The 16,067-nt window shown below is 45.4% G+C and overlaps 1 protein-coding gene and 1 long non-coding RNA gene across 4 annotated transcripts in view; one reads left to right on the forward strand and one right to left on the reverse strand.

Annotated features, from left to right (window-relative positions):
- LOC121859735 overlaps nucleotides 1–16,067 on the forward strand; it is a 59,210-nt gene that overhangs the window by 11,636 nt on the left and 31,507 nt on the right. The gene's annotated exons all lie outside the window — the stretch shown is intronic.
- The window catches only part of LOC121859734, a 93,804-nt gene continuing 79,759 nt past the window's right edge, over nucleotides 2,023–16,067 (reverse strand). For all 3 annotated transcript variants that reach the window (XM_042356688.1, XM_042356687.1, XM_042356685.1), the window contains 5 exons: nucleotides 15,767–15,856; nucleotides 4,962–5,073; nucleotides 4,534–4,675; nucleotides 3,932–4,286; nucleotides 2,023–3,390 (listed from right to left, as the gene is read on the reverse strand). In XM_042356688.1, the coding sequence (XP_042212622.1) occupies nucleotides 3,292–3,390; nucleotides 3,932–4,286; nucleotides 4,534–4,675; nucleotides 4,962–5,073; nucleotides 15,767–15,856 (798 nt within the window). In that variant the 3' untranslated portion in view covers nucleotides 2,023–3,291. The remainder of the gene's footprint in view (nucleotides 3,391–3,931; nucleotides 4,287–4,533; nucleotides 4,676–4,961; nucleotides 5,074–15,766; nucleotides 15,857–16,067) is intronic.

The raw sequence follows: 16,067 nt of genomic DNA on the forward strand, positions 1-16,067 counted from the left end.
AATGTAAAGGTGAAATAAGCTGGAGTGTTTAATCCTCATATTAATCCCTCCAGAATTTAACATAGGGGTGAGGCATGTCGGCTTTAACAAGAGTATATGCACAGTATTTACAAAAGTTCCCTAATGTTTGTGTTTATACAGAATTTCCTTGTGAAAGTCATTATCTTCACGTTTTTAACTCGCCCCAAAAAAATATCTTCACGGAGGGTCGATGAATTTCATAATGAACACTGTGACTCCTGTTGTCTCGGTAGGGTTGTCCAAATCCTTCGTCCGTTGTGTCATATTGTCTCACACAAAATCGTAAAGTTATTTTTTTGGAGTGGGTCATGCATAGTTATTTTCCGGTCATATCCACCGCGACTTTAGACATACACGGACAGCGGACATGGTGAAATGGGTACAGTGCACAGAAACCCATGTCTTGGTGTTCTAACTTCCTCCTGGGATTCTTGTAAACACAGACAACTAGGGGTTTTGCAAACACACTGAACACGTGAGCAAACAACTTATAACAGGTGAGGACAGCGAATACAACGTCCTGAGAGAGAGAGAGAGAGAGAGAGAGAGAGAGAGAGTCACTAATACCGTTGTTATTATTGCTCTTCATCATTTAGATATAAAACTAAAGAGGGTAAAACAAATCAAATCTTCTCAAGATTTGTAAAAACAATTAAAATAAATCATGACCACATAACTGTTGCATCACCGCCCACACACAAAACATACATAAGCATACACAGACACAAACACACATACGCACACACACACACACACACATCATGCGGCGGGTGTGTTTGTATGTGTATGTATGTGTGTATGTATGTATGTATGTGTAGCTATATACAAAGGTGAGTCTTGTTTCCATGATGAAAAATAAAGGTTTTCCCTCACTTTAAGAAGGTGTTCCAACAGGCTCTGGTCCGGCTCTTGATTTATTCCTGTTATAGAGCCGGATATATACAGTACAGTGCATCTGTGTCGTGACAGTGAGTTATGTGACGAGCCGGATGTAACATGGCAGCAGGCAAGTTCGTCATCTGATAACTTAACCCTAAGATTGTTAAATTAGCTGTAGTTAAGTTGGGTTTGGTTAAGTCTAGATAAGATACTGTAGGTCTGGTTAAGCTAGGTCTGGATTAAGTTTAATCTTTTTTAAGTTAGCTGTGGTTAAGTTTGGTTAGGTTAGATTTGGTTAGGTTAGGTTTAGTTAAGTTAGGTCTGGTGATTCATGTAAGCTATCATTCAATGTCGTGTACATTCAGGTGCGGATCCGTGAATATTAAAAGGGGGGGAGGGGGTAGGGGGTCCGAGAAGTTGTAGGTGGGGGAACATGGCGAACACAGCGAGCAACATCCACTTTGAGGCCATGTGCACTTGAAATTAAGAGATATTCTGAGTATAATAATGCATTAAAGTAAAAGTATTGGAACTTTCTGATGAAAAGAGGAGTCCGAACCCCCCGGGACCCTCCATGGACCCGCCCCTGACACTGGCTATGATATTCCCGGCCCTGAAACAGAACAAACCGTGAGAGCCGGACTTGAGGTCGACAGTGACGGACTTTTCTCACTTACAATAATCTTCTTCACTTATGATCAAACAGAGAAATTAATACTGAATAGTTTGTCTGTAGTAATTAACAATGATACAATCGAAAAAAAATGACTAGCACTACAATTTGTATATAACATGTGTCTTTGTGTATACTGTATATATTTGGTTTATATATATTTATATTTATATATGATGAATAATACAAATCGGTGTATATATCTTCACAAATAAACTTTAGCACACGTTGAAAAAAAAACACAATAAAAAAAGGCTAATGAGTAAAATGACCGAGATGGTTAATGATACAAAAATAGGACTTTGCCCAGGTTAATGAGGCTGTGGCGACGTCAGGTGTTGAGGGTTGTTGACACTTAACCACCCTTCACCCCTCACCCCCCTTCTCTTGCCGCCCCCACCTCCAACCCCCCCCCACCCATCACGGCACCCACCCACCCCCAACTCCCCTCCTCTCCTTGTTCCTGTGAGCTGGTCAAACACACACACACACACACATACTGTACACATACGCACGTCAATCAGGACAGGAACACAATAAGCGCCTCAATTAGTCTCCATTCACCACTGTACCAACACCACCACTGTACCGACACCACCACTGTACCAACACCACCACTGTACCGACACCAAGGAATATTACAGTGACCAATATACCAAAACTCCTGATTGGTGTCTTAGTTCAGGGTCTGGCCTGGCTATACGACATGTCAGCTTCTTCCTTGTGGCTGAAGCTTACAACAAGTGGGTTACCAGTGCAGGCTGAGGGCGGGCGAACATCATCATGGGTAGGAGGGGCGAACGTCAGCCAGGTGATACTGGTCGGTAGTGCTGGCATTGTGGGGTGGTTACTATTACGGCAATTAAACTATTTGAGACAACCGAAACCTTCCCACGAGTGACGTCTTGGGTCTCTTAGCCAATAAGAAGGCACTTGATTCGATTTTAAGGGGATACAAGATGCAGACATTTCTTAACATAGTCCTCATCACTTGTTTCTTGACTCGCCGCCGTGATGGTGTACTGTCTGTCGAGGGGCGGCGCCCACCACCACTCATTCCACCCGATATGGTATTAAAAACAACTAATATCCAATCTAAACTTATCACCAATATCAAAATATTCATTAAGTTGCACTAGAAAATGCTAGATAGTTATTTTGTTTTCTTCTTCACTCTTTGTCTCATTCCCCAGCTACTTATGCCCTTCTAGAAGACAAGTCAGGTGTCCCTCTGTCTGTATGTCCTTCTGTCCGAGCCAACCTTCGCGCCAGCCTGAACCACTGTCCAAAACCACATCTTGAACCTCAGTTAGTGGTTGAGAGGTACCATGTGCTAGGTGGTTGGTTCTGCAGTAGCTTGTTTCTTGGCTGTGGTAGTTCATGCTGAGGAGAGTGGAGTTGGTGAAGGCCGGGGGGGGTATCACAGTCACTGAGTCGCTGCTGTTTCCAGGTTTGTTGACATTCCGTGAGACGTGTCTAGCGAGTGTAAACAATAAACACCTCTGAACGGAATCGCATTACCGAAATGTTTTTACAAACTCACAGCTTCCCGTCACAATCCACTTCTCCATTTCACACTCTAACATCGCCTGATTGTACTTCTTCAAACCAGCACAAGATTTGTCACTAATCTGATTTGAGTTATAGTTTGAAACAATGATTAATATACGTAGTAAAAAGGAGGATTTTTCTTTTTTAATGTTGTTCCGTCCGGTCCCTCAGTCGCCACTTCTCTCGAGCGCTGCGGGATTGAGCACTATCTCACTGTTTTGTCTTCTCATGGTGTGAATGTCTGGTAGTCTGGGCACTTTCGACGCCTGGAATATGAGAAATATAAGCCATTAATTGTCTATTCTTTCTTTGTAGGAATGAACTGTGTGGCATTGAAACAAGAACGTTTCATCCTCACAGACTTTACCTAATATGAACGAATATGGTCTAGAGCCTAGCAACTTTGTTATTGGTCTAGTATTATTATTAGTAATATTATTATTATTATTAATATTATTTTTATTATTATTATTATTATTATTATTATTATTATTATTATTATTATTATTATTATTATTATTATTTTTATTAAGGACTATAATTACCATCATTTTTCTCTTGCGTTCTATATTTTTTATGCTAATGTTCAATAAAGGTTTCGTACGCCTCACCTTTTGCTACAATAAAATAACAATAACTGAAGGCAAAACTGGATTCATGAACTGTGATTTCTCAGCCTGTCTGGTGAAGTTGGTTTTGAACTCTTGTAAGTCATTGAGGGGAATTAATATTAGTTTGGGATGCTTTAAGTGTAGTTGGGGCAAGTGCGAGAGAGAGAGAGAGTCAAGGGGCGGTATATGAACTCACTGTGGACACACGACTCTGAGAGGAGGAAGGCCTTGAACCCATGTATCCACTACCCAGCCGTTGTCTGGGCGTGACCCCTTCACTGATCTCGTCCATGTACTCGACGTGGAGGCCCAAAGCTGCATCGTCTTCGCCTTCGTCGTCGATGAAGTTGGGGATGGTTGAGTGGATCCGTCTCGCTGACTTGGAGGTGATGCGGAGAGCTTCTTGCTGGTCATCCTCTTCTTCGTGTTTCTCCAAGGGATGAGGAACCTGCTGCTGGCCTTGCTCCTGTTGGCCCTCCGTCGTCGCGTCCTCAGCTAGGGTCTCGCGGGATGGAGACAACAAAGCTTTCTCGTCCAGCGGTTTGTTTTTGCTGAGGACAAGATGTTGAGGTTACTGATGTGACTTTGTTTGTGTATATGTGTTGTGTATGTGTAGATAGATAGATAGATAGATAGATAAATAGATAGTTAGATAGTATTGAACACCCCAGGGTAAACAAAAAACCCTCTCCATTATGACCCTTAACGATGCATTTCAATTAAAAAAAATCTAAATTCTCCACACTTTCCCCCTCTCCCTCCCCCCAACACACACACATCCTCGTTGCTTCTACTTACCGGCAGCAGGCGGGGGGTGAGCAGAAGAAGAGGCGCAACAAGCAGAAGAGGAAGCCACATCCTATTAGACTGGGTCCTATGAGTCGCAGCTCAGGGGACTTAAAACCGTGTTCTCCTATCCCGACGAAGGTAATGGTGAGTCCTGTAGGAGATGACAACATGACTCTCTCTCTCTCTCTCTATTTCTTTCTTTCTCATTCCACCATCTCTCTCGCTCCCTCCCTTTCACTCTTACACACACACACACACACTCTTTTTCTCCATTCCCACTCTCTCCCTCCTTCTGAACTATCCCCACTCCCTCCTCCCCATCCCTCCCTCCCTCCTCCCGATCCCTCCCTCTCAACCATCTTCACTCACTCACATCCACCTTTTCTCTCCCACTCACTCTCTCCCTCCTTCCCATCCATCTTCTCTCACTCACTCACCTAGAGCGAAAAGTCCTAGGCCAACATACAGCACGATGTTGACGACCCCTGTCTGGCGGTACTCTCCGTCTGGTCTCTTCTCCAGGGTACCGCCACCGGCTGCGTCTCCCACCTGTTGACATCAAGGTGAAGTGTCAGGTAATTAGGCTAACATATAAGGTAATTGTTAGGTGAATAGGGTAAATTTAGATAGGTGTAAGGTAACTATAAGGCAAAAATAAAAGCAAGGTAAGGTAAGGTAGAAATTAGACAAGGCAAGTTAAGGTCAAGTTAGTTGAAAAAAATAACGCACGGTTAGGTTAGGTTAAGTTAGGTCAGGTTAGGATGGGTTGGGTTAGGTTGGGTTAGGTTAGGTTAAGTCAGGTCAGGTTAGGTTGGGTTAGGTTGGGTTAGGTTAAGGTTCGGTTAGCTTAGGTTATGAATGATACTGACACGATTAGACTATTTTTAGGGTCCTTTCTCGCGTCTCTCCTACACACGGTGAGATAAGACTTGTTGTTATGGGCGTAGAGAGACGTGGCTTTTGTTATGGGCGTAGAGAGACGTGGCTTTTGTTATGGGCGTGGAGAGACGTGGCGTGCAGAGAGACGTGGCTTTTTGTTATGGGCGTAGAGAGACGCTTTTAGAGAGACGTGGCTTTTGTTATGAGCGTAGAGAGAGACGTGGCTTTTGTTATGGGCGTAGAGAGACGGGCTTTTGTTGGCGGGCGTAGAGAGACGTGGCTTTGTTATGGGCGTAGAGAGACGTGGCTTTTGTTATGGGCGTAGAGAGACGTGGCTTTTGTTATGAGCGTAGAGACGTGGCTTTTGTTATGAGCGTAGAGAGACGTGGCTTTTGTTATGAGCGTAGAGAGACGTGGCTTTTGTTATGGGCGTAGAGAGACGTGGCTTTTGTTATGGGCGTAGAGAGACGTGGCTTTTGTTATGGGCGTAGAGAGACGTGGCTTTTGTTATGGTCTTTTTCTCTTTTGTTTTTCCCTTTTATCCCCTCAAAAAAAAATTGTTCGTATATAATTGAGGCAACATTATTTATTGGTCCATGTTATAAAAGATACCACGCACAAGACTGTTAAACTTGTTATTTTTTTAAGCAAGCTAACCTAACCTAACCCAGCCCAAATTACCCTAGAACTATTGGGTTAGGTTGGGTTGTTTGGTGTCATCGTCTACTTAGAATTAACAACTAATCTTAACCTAATTTAACCTGTTCTAACGAAAATTTAACTTATCATCGTTAGGTTTGATTAGGTTACATTCTGGTAGTTTGTTTAAAAAGAACTTGATCAATATATTAGCAGTCCCAAAACCAATGCACAAACACAGGGTCAAGGCACTCTCACATTCTTACCCATAGGCAATAAAACACTCATAAAAAAAAACACAAGTATACAGACAGAACAATTAATAAATAGAAGAATGCAAGACCAAACTATATTAAAAAAAAAGTTCAACACATGTCTTGGTGTATCAGAGACGGAAGTGTGTGTGTGTGTGAGGGAGGATGGGCATCACCTCGGTATTATAATTATCATTTCTTTTGCTTCAATTAAAATTCTGGGGTATTATTAGTATCCTTTTCAGTCATCCAGCGAGTTTTAGGATTTTAAGTTAACACCGTCCGAGAGATATTTAGGTTAGGTTAGGTTTTTGCGATGGTTTTTGATGTGTTTTGAACGACCTACTTCCAAATAGGTAGGTGAACGAAACGATAATTTTACCAAATTCTGAATCATATACAAATATAGAAAAAATAATGTAATAAATAAAATATCAATATCATGGCAGGAAAAGCATTGAATTCAACAACAAACATCAGTGTGTCTTAGGAGATGTAGATGACCTGTTTTGTGGTGGAAGTGTCTCTGGTAGTAATATTACGACAACTTCTTCATGATTATAGACAAAGAAACACAGGCACACACACACACACACACACACACACACACTTAACTAATACGCAAATCATAAGGTTCACCTGAAGATTAGACACTCCAGCTTATTTCACCTGGTAATTAAACACCCTAGCAATACCTGAGGGGGTTAGGTTAGGTTAATCTAGGTTTGGTTGGATTAGATTAGGTCAAGTTAGGTCAGGTTATGTTAATCCAGATTAGGTTGCGTTAGATTAGGCCAGGTAATGTTAATTTAGGTTAGGTTGGGTTAGATTAGGCCAGGTCTGGTTAGGTTAGGTTAGCGTTGGTTTATCAATAGGCGAAATAAGCTGAGGTGTCTAATCTTCAGGTGAACCAACACTACAGTGAGAGAAGAGACCAAGTACGGTAGAGTCGATAAGGTTTACACTCCACCTTGGTTAATATCCTCTCACCAGACACCTTGGGGGCGTTCGTCTCTCATAACGCACACGAGGAGAAACACTGTCAGAGGTTCCTACGATGAATATCCCTCGTTACTGAAGCTCTTGCAATGTAAAACACCCCTATCACCCAGTTCCCTAGCCACACGAGCAAGGGAGACGCGATAAAAGGGGGTAGGAACACGCCTAGAGACGACTGAACACTGCGACTCCTCTTGTTTCGGTAGTGGTTGTCAAAGTCCTTCGTCCGTTGTGTCATATTGTCTCACACACAAAATCGTATAAAGATACAGGTTGACTTGATCTAAAAACACAAAAAGACAACATCAAAACACGCTGAGCTTCTAACCTTACCTAGACATTATTAAGGTACAGAATCTCTCTCGTGTTTTAGATGATGACGGCCAGATAACGAATCCCGGACCAGATCAACACTGTAATCCTTACCTGACCTCCGGAGTTGTGTGTGTGTGTGTGTGTGTGTGTGTGTGTGTGTGTGTGTGTGTGTGTGTGTGTGTGTGTGTGTGTGTACGCTTATCGGCATGTTTTGGTATATTAAGTTACTGGTTAAATGGGCTCCAGTCCTAATTGGCCTCAGGATTAGTGGGCCCTAATCTAACCTAACCTAACTTGAACGTAGTGATTTGGGGACGATTCCTAATACTTAAGTCACGTTAGGCTAAGTTAAGCTGGGGCCTGATAGAACTAAGGCCAATTAGGACTGGGGCCCAATGGTACAGTATAGGTCGGTTGGCTTGTACCTTCATGCAGAGACTAAAAAAAAATAAAACTTCACAATTCATGCACAAGGTCAGTCGTAATGTAGGGGGTGGTCAGAACACTGTCGACTCCCCCAACTCCCCGTCCAGAAAATTTAACCATGTTGTAAAGTACCACGAACAGGACCACAGACCCATATACTTGTACTGTACTTGTTTACACGTCTTGAGCTGATCTAACCTAACCTCACCTAACTTTATCTAACCATGTGAGTTTTAATATCGTTTGGTTAAATTTTGTTATATTAGGGAAGGTTTATCTTTGCTAGTTTAAGTTAGGTTACTTTAAGTTAGGTTTGAGTTGGGGTAGATTAAGTTAAGGTTAGGTTAGGTTAGGTTAGCTTAGCTCGTCTTGATTCCAACAAAAATAACAGGTTTGTGATGAGGTTCGTGGTAGTTTTTCCAACACTGCGTCGGGGAGGTACAGTGTGTGGTGGTCAGGGCGTAGGTGGTGGTCAGGGTGTAGGTGGTGGTCAGGGCGTAGGTGGTGGTCAGGTGTAGGTGGTGGTCAGGGTGTCAGGTGCAGGGGTGGTGGTGGTCAGGGTGTAGGTGGTGGTCAGGTGTAGGTGGTGGTCAGGGTGTAGGTGGTGGTCAGGCGTAGGTGGTGGTCAGGTAGGTGGTGGTCAGGTGGTGGCCTGTCAGGTGTAGGTGGTGGTCAGGGTGTAGGTGGTGGTCAGGGGTGTAGGTGGTGGTCAGGTGGGTGGTGGTCATGTAGGTGGTGGTCAGGGGGTGGTGGGTGGTGGGGTGTAGGTGGTGGTCAGGTGTAGGTGTGGTCAGGGGTGGTAGGTGTGTCAGGGTGTGGTCAGGGAGGGTGGTCAGGGTGTAGGTGGTGGTCACAGGTGTAGGTGGTCATGTAGGTGGTGGCCAGGTGTGTCAGGTGTAGGTCAGGTGTACATGCAGGCGTAGGTGGTGGTCAGGTGTGGTGGAGATGGTCAGGGTGTAGGTGGTGATGGTCAGGGCGTAGGTGGTGGTCAGGGTGTAGGTGGTGGTCAGGTGTGGGTGGTGGTCAGGTGTGGGTGGTGGTGTAGGTGGTGGTCAGGGGTAGGTGGTGGTCAGGCGTAGGTGGTGGTCAGGTGGTGGTGGCCATGGTCAGGTGTAGGTGGTGTGGTGGTGGTCAGGGTGTAGGTGGTGGTCAGGGTGTAGGTGGTGATGGTCAGGGTGTGGGTGGTGGTCAGGGGTGTAGGTGATGGTCAGGGGTGTAGGTGGTGGTCAGGGTGTGGGGTGGTCAGGGTGTGGGTGGTGATGGTCAGGGCGTAGGTGATGGTCAGGGTGTAGGTGGTGATGGTCAGGGCATAGGTGATGGTCAGGGTGTAGGTGGTGATGGTCAGGGTGTAGGTGGTGGTCAGGTGTGAGTGATGGTAGGGTGTAGGTGGTGGTCAGGGTGTGGGTGGTGGTCAGGGGTGTCAGGGGTGGTCAGGTGTAGGTGGGTCAGGTGTAGGTCAGTGTAGGTGGTGGTCAGGTGTAGGTGGTGGTCAGGTGTAGGTGGTGATGGTCAGGCGTAGGTGGTGGTCAGGTGTGGTGATGGTCAGGGTGTAGGTGGTGGTCAGGGTGTAGGTGGGTGGTCAGGGTGTAGGTGGTGATGGTCAGGGTGTAGGTGGTGGTCAGGGTGTAGGTGATGGTCAGGGTGTGGGTGGTGGTCAGGGTGTAGGTGGTGGTCAGGGTGTAGGTGGTGATGGTCAGGGCGTAGGTGATGGTCAGGGTGTAGGTGATGGTCAGGGCGTAGGTGATGGTCAGGGGTGTAGGTGGTGATGGTCAGGGTGTAGGTGGTGGTCAGGGGTGGGTGATGGTCAGGGTGTGGGTGGTGGTCAGGGTGTAGGTGGTGGTCAGGGTGTAGGTGGTGGTCAGGGTGTAGGTGATGGTCAGGGTGTAGGTGGTGGTCAGGGTGTAGGTGGTGGTCAGGGTGTAGGTGGTGGTCAGGGTGTAGGTGGTGGTCAGGGCGTAGGTGATGGTCAGGGTGAGGTGGTGATGGTCAGGGCGGTGGCAGTGTAGGTGGTGATGGTCAGGGCGTAGGTGATGGTGGGGTGTAGGTGGTGATGGTCAGGGCATGGTGATGGTCCAGGGTGTAGGTGGGTGGTCAGGGTGTAGGTGGTGGTCAGTGTGGTGGGGTGTGGTGGTGGTCAGGGTGTAGGTGGTGGTCAGGGGTGTGGGTGGTGGTCAGGGTGTAGGTGGGTCAGGGTGGTGGTGGTGATGGTCAGGTGTGGTGATGGTCAGGGAGGTGTGGTGGTGGTGGTCAGGGCGTAGGTGGTGTGGTCAGGGCGTAGGTGGTGATGGTCAGGGCGTAGGTGTGGTCAGGGTGTAGGTGGTGATGGTCAGGGTGTAGGTGATGGTCAGGGTGTAGGTGGTGGTCAGGGTGTAAGTGGTGATGGTCAGGGCGTAGGTGGTGGTCAGGGTGTAGGTGGTGATGGTCAGGGTGTAGGTGATGGTCAGGGTGTAGGTGATGGTCAGGGTGTAGGTGGTGGTCAGGGTGTGGGTGGTGATGGTCAGGGCGTAGGTGGTGGTCAGGGTGTAGGTGGTGGTCAGGGTGTAGGTGGTGGTGGGTGTAGGTGGTGATGGTCAGGGTGTAGGTGGTGGTCAGGGTGTAGGTGGTGGTCAGGGTGAGGTGGTGGTGGTCAGGGTGTAGGTGGTGGTCAGGGCTAGATTTAACTCACTTCTTTTCCGTCATCGAGAGAAGGTTCTTCATCATTGTCGTCCTCCTAAAGCACAGGCAAAAAAAAAAAGAGACATTACAAGCAAAGTAACATTACAGACAGTACAGTACAGTACAGGCACAATAACAGCTTCTAAATTAGGGTCGGCAATGGTAGCAATAAGAGAGAGAGAGAGAGTGAGAGAGTGAGTGAGTGAGAGAGAGAGTGAGTGAGTGAGAGAGAGAGTGAGTGAGTGAGTAGACTAGGCCCTTTTTACATGATCTGATAGGATTCACAACATCCGCTGTGAGTGACCTTGAGTGACTGGGTGACGTTGACTGACTGTGAGTATTCTTGTGTGACCGTATTAGTCTGTGGGTAACCGTAAGTGACTGCGACTGACCGTGAGTGACTGTGGTTGACTGTTGCAAGGATGCGGTCACCTAATTAATTGATTCCTCAGTCACTCTCGTTATCAAAATCCAAGTTATATCCGCACATAATTTCTGACTTACAGTATGCTCGTTAAGGTAAGGTATGCTAGGCTAGCTTAGGTTAGGTTATTATTATTATGATGAATATTATTAATATTTTTATTATTATTATTATTATTATTATTATTATTATTACTATTATTATTATTATTATTATTATTATTATTATTATTATTATTATTATTATTATTATTATTATTATTATCATTATTACTATTATTAGTATTATTATATTATTATTATTACTATTATTATTATTATTATTATTATTATTATTATTATTATTATTATTATTATTATTATTATTATTATTATTATTATTATTATTATTATTATTATTATTATTATCATTATTACTATTATTAGTGTTATATTATTATTATTACTATTATTATTATTATTATTATTATTATTATTATTATTATTATTATTATTATTATTATTATTATTATTATTATTATTATCATTATTATTATTATTATTATTATTATTATTATTATTGTTTTTCGTCTACCCAACACAATAGTATTTCTTAAGACACTTGTAGAGGAAGAATAACTTTAGGAAACACTACAACACAAAGGTAACGTGAAGCAACACATAGAACACTAAGGTTACATACACTACAGTAAAATATATTACAATAAATAATGGCTACAAGTTTATTCCAGTTTATGTTAAGGTTGTCTGGTGATTTAAACTGTTGCATGGCGATGTTGTTATAACACTGAAGACAACATCAAGACAACATCGACACAACACTGAAGACAACATCAAGACAACATAAAGACAACACTGAAGACAACATCAAGACAACATCGACACAACACTGAAGACAACATCAAGACACATAAAGACAACACTGAAGACAACATCAAGACAACATCGACACAAGCACTTAACACTTAAACAACATCAGGACATCAGCTACACAGGTCATTCACTACGAATTCAACTACATACACTTATCAAGACACAGAGACGCACAGAGGTGAAGGTGACCACGTAGGTGAGGACAGTAATTAACACCTGGGAGTAATTAACACCTGAGAGTAATTAACACCCGACTCTCAATTAAAACTAGCTTCCTCACCCCCTCCCCCTAGCTTATCTCGTCTGATGATAAAGCACCCTAACATTACTTGGGGTGGGTTAGTTTACGTTAGGTTAGGTTAGGTTAGGTTAGGTTAGGTTAATCTTAATAAGCTGGGGTTAAGCTTCTCATGATACGACTTGCATGAAGCGTTTTCGGCCTATTTAATTCGCATGGTAATTGTCTCCTTACTTCCTTTAGTATATAATTTCCTTGAGTAAGTACATTGTTATTTTATAAGTACATATTTCACGCGCCAACACTACATAGCTTTTATTTTAATACTGGCATTTGTAATCTTAGGAATGCTCTCCGGCCATACAAAAACTGGGAGGTATATTTACTCATTGGCAACCCATCATCATCATTATCCAGATGTCATGGCGGCCGAAACAAAAGACTGACGCACGAGATCGCCTGACGCAGTAATGAATGTTTACATAAACGGCCTTACTAACACCTCCCTGGCGATAAACACACAGAGTCATAACCCATGTAAACAAATAGACAAACTCACAAGCTCTGTAAACACACAACCTCTGTAAACACACAACCTCTGTAAACACACAACCTCTGTAAACACACAACCTCTGTAAACACACAACTTCTGTAAACACACAACCTCTGTAAACACAACTGTAAACACACAACATCTGTAAACACACAACTGTAGACACAGAATCTGTAAACACACAAACTGTAGACATACATTTGTCTGTGAGCACAGTATCTTGTGGGCGCACACTGTGGGCCTTTGATCTAGACGCAGGCTGGTGGACTGTAGGCCGGACACAACTTATTGGGCCTTTTGACTGTGTAGACGCACGGTATCTTGTGAACCATGACTAATGGCATGCGGATCTGTGGGCGCACGGTATCTTATTGGGACGCGGCCTGTGTGGGCCTTGTTATCCTTATAGACGCAGGCTCTGACAGACCTATTGACATCTTGAAAACCTGAACGCTCTGTGAAGCACAGTATCTCGTAGACACTTGCGAGCTGTGGGGCTACTACTGAACTTAACACGGTATGAATGCTGGCATCTGTGTGAATACTGACATCTGTGGGCCTTTTGACTCTGTGGAGCGCAATCTGTGAAGCTACTTGTTATCATGGGCACACAACTTCTGTAAACACACAACCTCTGTAAACACACAACTTCTGTAAACATACAACTCTCTGTAAACACACAACCTCTGTAAACACACAACCTCTGTAAACACACAACCTCTGTAAACACACATCTGTAAACACACAACCTCTGTAAACACACAACCTCTGTAAACACACAACCTCTGTAAACACACAACCTCTGTAAACACACAACCTCTGTAAACACACAACCTCTGTAAACACACAACCTCTGTAAACACACAACTTCGACATTACCAATCCTACCGTGCGCGTGTAGTGTACTATTTCCTGAATGTTTGTGTGTGCACGAATAAATGTACACACACACACACACACACACACACACACGTCATGAAATCGTCACTATATTGATGATGAAAGTGCCTGTGTGTGTGTGTGTGTGTGTGTATAGTTTTAGTTATGTATATTTATGGCCAGCACCAAATTCCTTCTTCAGTGTGGGTATTTAGATAATGGATTTCAATATTAGGTGTAAAAAGAGGTAGGTGTGGCAGTTGGGTGTATGAAGTGTGTAGGTGTGGCCAGGTGGGTGTAACAAGGTGTAGGTGTACAGTTGGGTGTAACAAGGTGGTGGCCAGGTGGGTGTATCAAGGCGCAGGTGTGGCCAGTTGGGTGTAACAAGGTGTAGGTGTGGCCAGTTGGTGTATCAAGTGTAGGTGTGGCAGTTGGGTGTATCAAGGTGTAGGTGTGGCCAATTGGGAGTGTGTGTGTGAAGGTATGGAGGGTGTCAAGGTGTGGTGGGTGTGTCAAGGTGTCGTGGGTGTGTCAAGGTGTGTGGTGGGTGTGAAGGTGTGGTGGTGTCAAGGATGGAGGTGTGGAAGGTGTCGTGGTGTGTCAAGGTGTGGTGGGTGTGTCAAGGTGTGGTAGGTGTGTCAAGGTATGGAGGGTGTCAAGGTGTGTGGTGGGTGTGCTGGGTGTGTCGTGGGTGTGTCAAGGTGTGGTGGGTGTGTCAAGGTGTGGTGGTGTGTCAAGGTGTGTCGTGGGTGTGTCAAGGTGTGTCGGGTGTGTCAAGGTATGAGGGTGTGTGAAGGTGTGTCGTGGGTGTGTCAAGGTGTGTGGTGGGTGTGTGTCAAGGTGTGGTGGGTGTCAAGGTATGGAGGGTGTGTCAAGGTGTGTGGTGGGTGTGTAAGGTGGCGGGTGTGCTGGTGTGGTGGTGTCAAGGTGTGGTGGGTGTGTCAAGGTGTGGTGGGTGTGTCAAGGTGTGTGGTGGGTGTGTCAAGGTGTGTCTGGGTGTGTGAAGGTGTGGTGGGTGTCAAGGTATGGAGGGTGTGTGAAGGTGTCGGTGTGTCAAGGTGTGTGGTGGTGTGTCAAGGTGTGGTGGGTGTGTCAAGGTGTGTCGGTGTGGAAGGTGTGGTGGGTGTGTAGGCATGGAGGGTGTGAAGGTGTCGGGTGTGTCAAGGTGTGTGGTGGGTGTGTCAAGGTGTGGTGGGTGTGTCAAGGTGTGTCGTGGGTGTGTCAAGGTGTGTGGTGGGTGTGTCAAGGTGTGGTGGGTGTGTCAAGGTGTGTCGTGGGTGTGTGAAGGTGTGGTGGGTGTGTCAAGGTATGGAGGGTGTGTGGCGGGTGTGTCAAGGTGTGGTGGGTGTGTCAAGGTGTGGTGGTGTGTCAGGTGTGTCGGGTGTGTGAAGGTGGTGGTGTCAAGGTATGGAGGGTGTGTGAAGGTGTGCGGGTGTGTCAAGGTGTGTGGTGGGTGGCAAGGTGTGGTGGGTGTGCAGGTGTGTCGGGTGTGTCAAGGTATGGTGGGTGTGTCAAGGTATGGTGGGTGTGTCAAGGTATGGTGGGTGTGTCAAGGTGTGTCGTGTGTCAAGGTGTGTGTGGGTGTGTCAAGGTGGTGGGTGTGTGCGTGGGTGTGTCAAGGTGTGTCGTGGGTGTGTCAGGAGGGTGTGTGAAGATGTGAAGGTGTGGTGGGTGTCAAGGTATGGTGGGTGTGCAGGTGTGTCGGGGTGTGTCAAGGTGTGTGGTGGGTGTGTCAAGGTGGTGGGTGTGTCGTGTGTCTGGTGTCAAGGTATGGAGGGTGTGTGAAGATGTGTGAAGGTGTGGTGGTGTGTCAAGGTATGTGGGTGTGTCAAGGTGTGTCGGGTGTGGCGTGTGGTGTCAAGGATGGAGGTGAAGATGTGTGGATGATGGTGGGTGTGTCAGGTATGGTGGGGTGTGCAGGGAGTGGTGGGTGTGTGAGGTGTGTCGTGGTGAAGGTGGTGGGTGTGTCAAGGCATGGAGGTGTGGGTGTGTCGGGTGTATCAAGGTGTGTGGTGGGTGTGTCAAGGTGTGGTGGGTGTGTCAAGGTGTGGTGGGTGTGTCAAGGTGTGGTGGGTGTGTCAAGGTGTGTCGCCAGGTAGGTCAGCTTACCTTGTTTTTGTTCATCCATCGTCGCTGAGCGTCTGACGCCCGTTTCTTGTCACCAACCTTACCTCCCCAGGCACTCTTCCCGTTTGGTAACTGTAGGAGACAACAGAGAGAAGACAATGATTAGCACTTCACACTTACTTCTTGATGACTTAGAAGACTAGAGAGAGAGAGAGAGAGAGAGAGACCAATAACACCTGTGTCGTGACAAATTAGCCACGCTACACTGCTGTACTCTTCATAAATAAATAAACATCTACCTTTGTGCAAGAGGGAAGTTGATTATACCTGTCGTACCTGTTGT

The sequence above is a fragment of the Homarus americanus genome, unplaced genomic scaffold, assembly GCF_018991925.1.
Source record: "Homarus americanus isolate GMGI-L3 unplaced genomic scaffold, GMGI_Hamer_2.0 scaffold27231, whole genome shotgun sequence".
In the NCBI taxonomy this organism is placed as follows: domain Eukaryota; kingdom Metazoa; phylum Arthropoda; class Malacostraca; order Decapoda; family Nephropidae; genus Homarus; species Homarus americanus.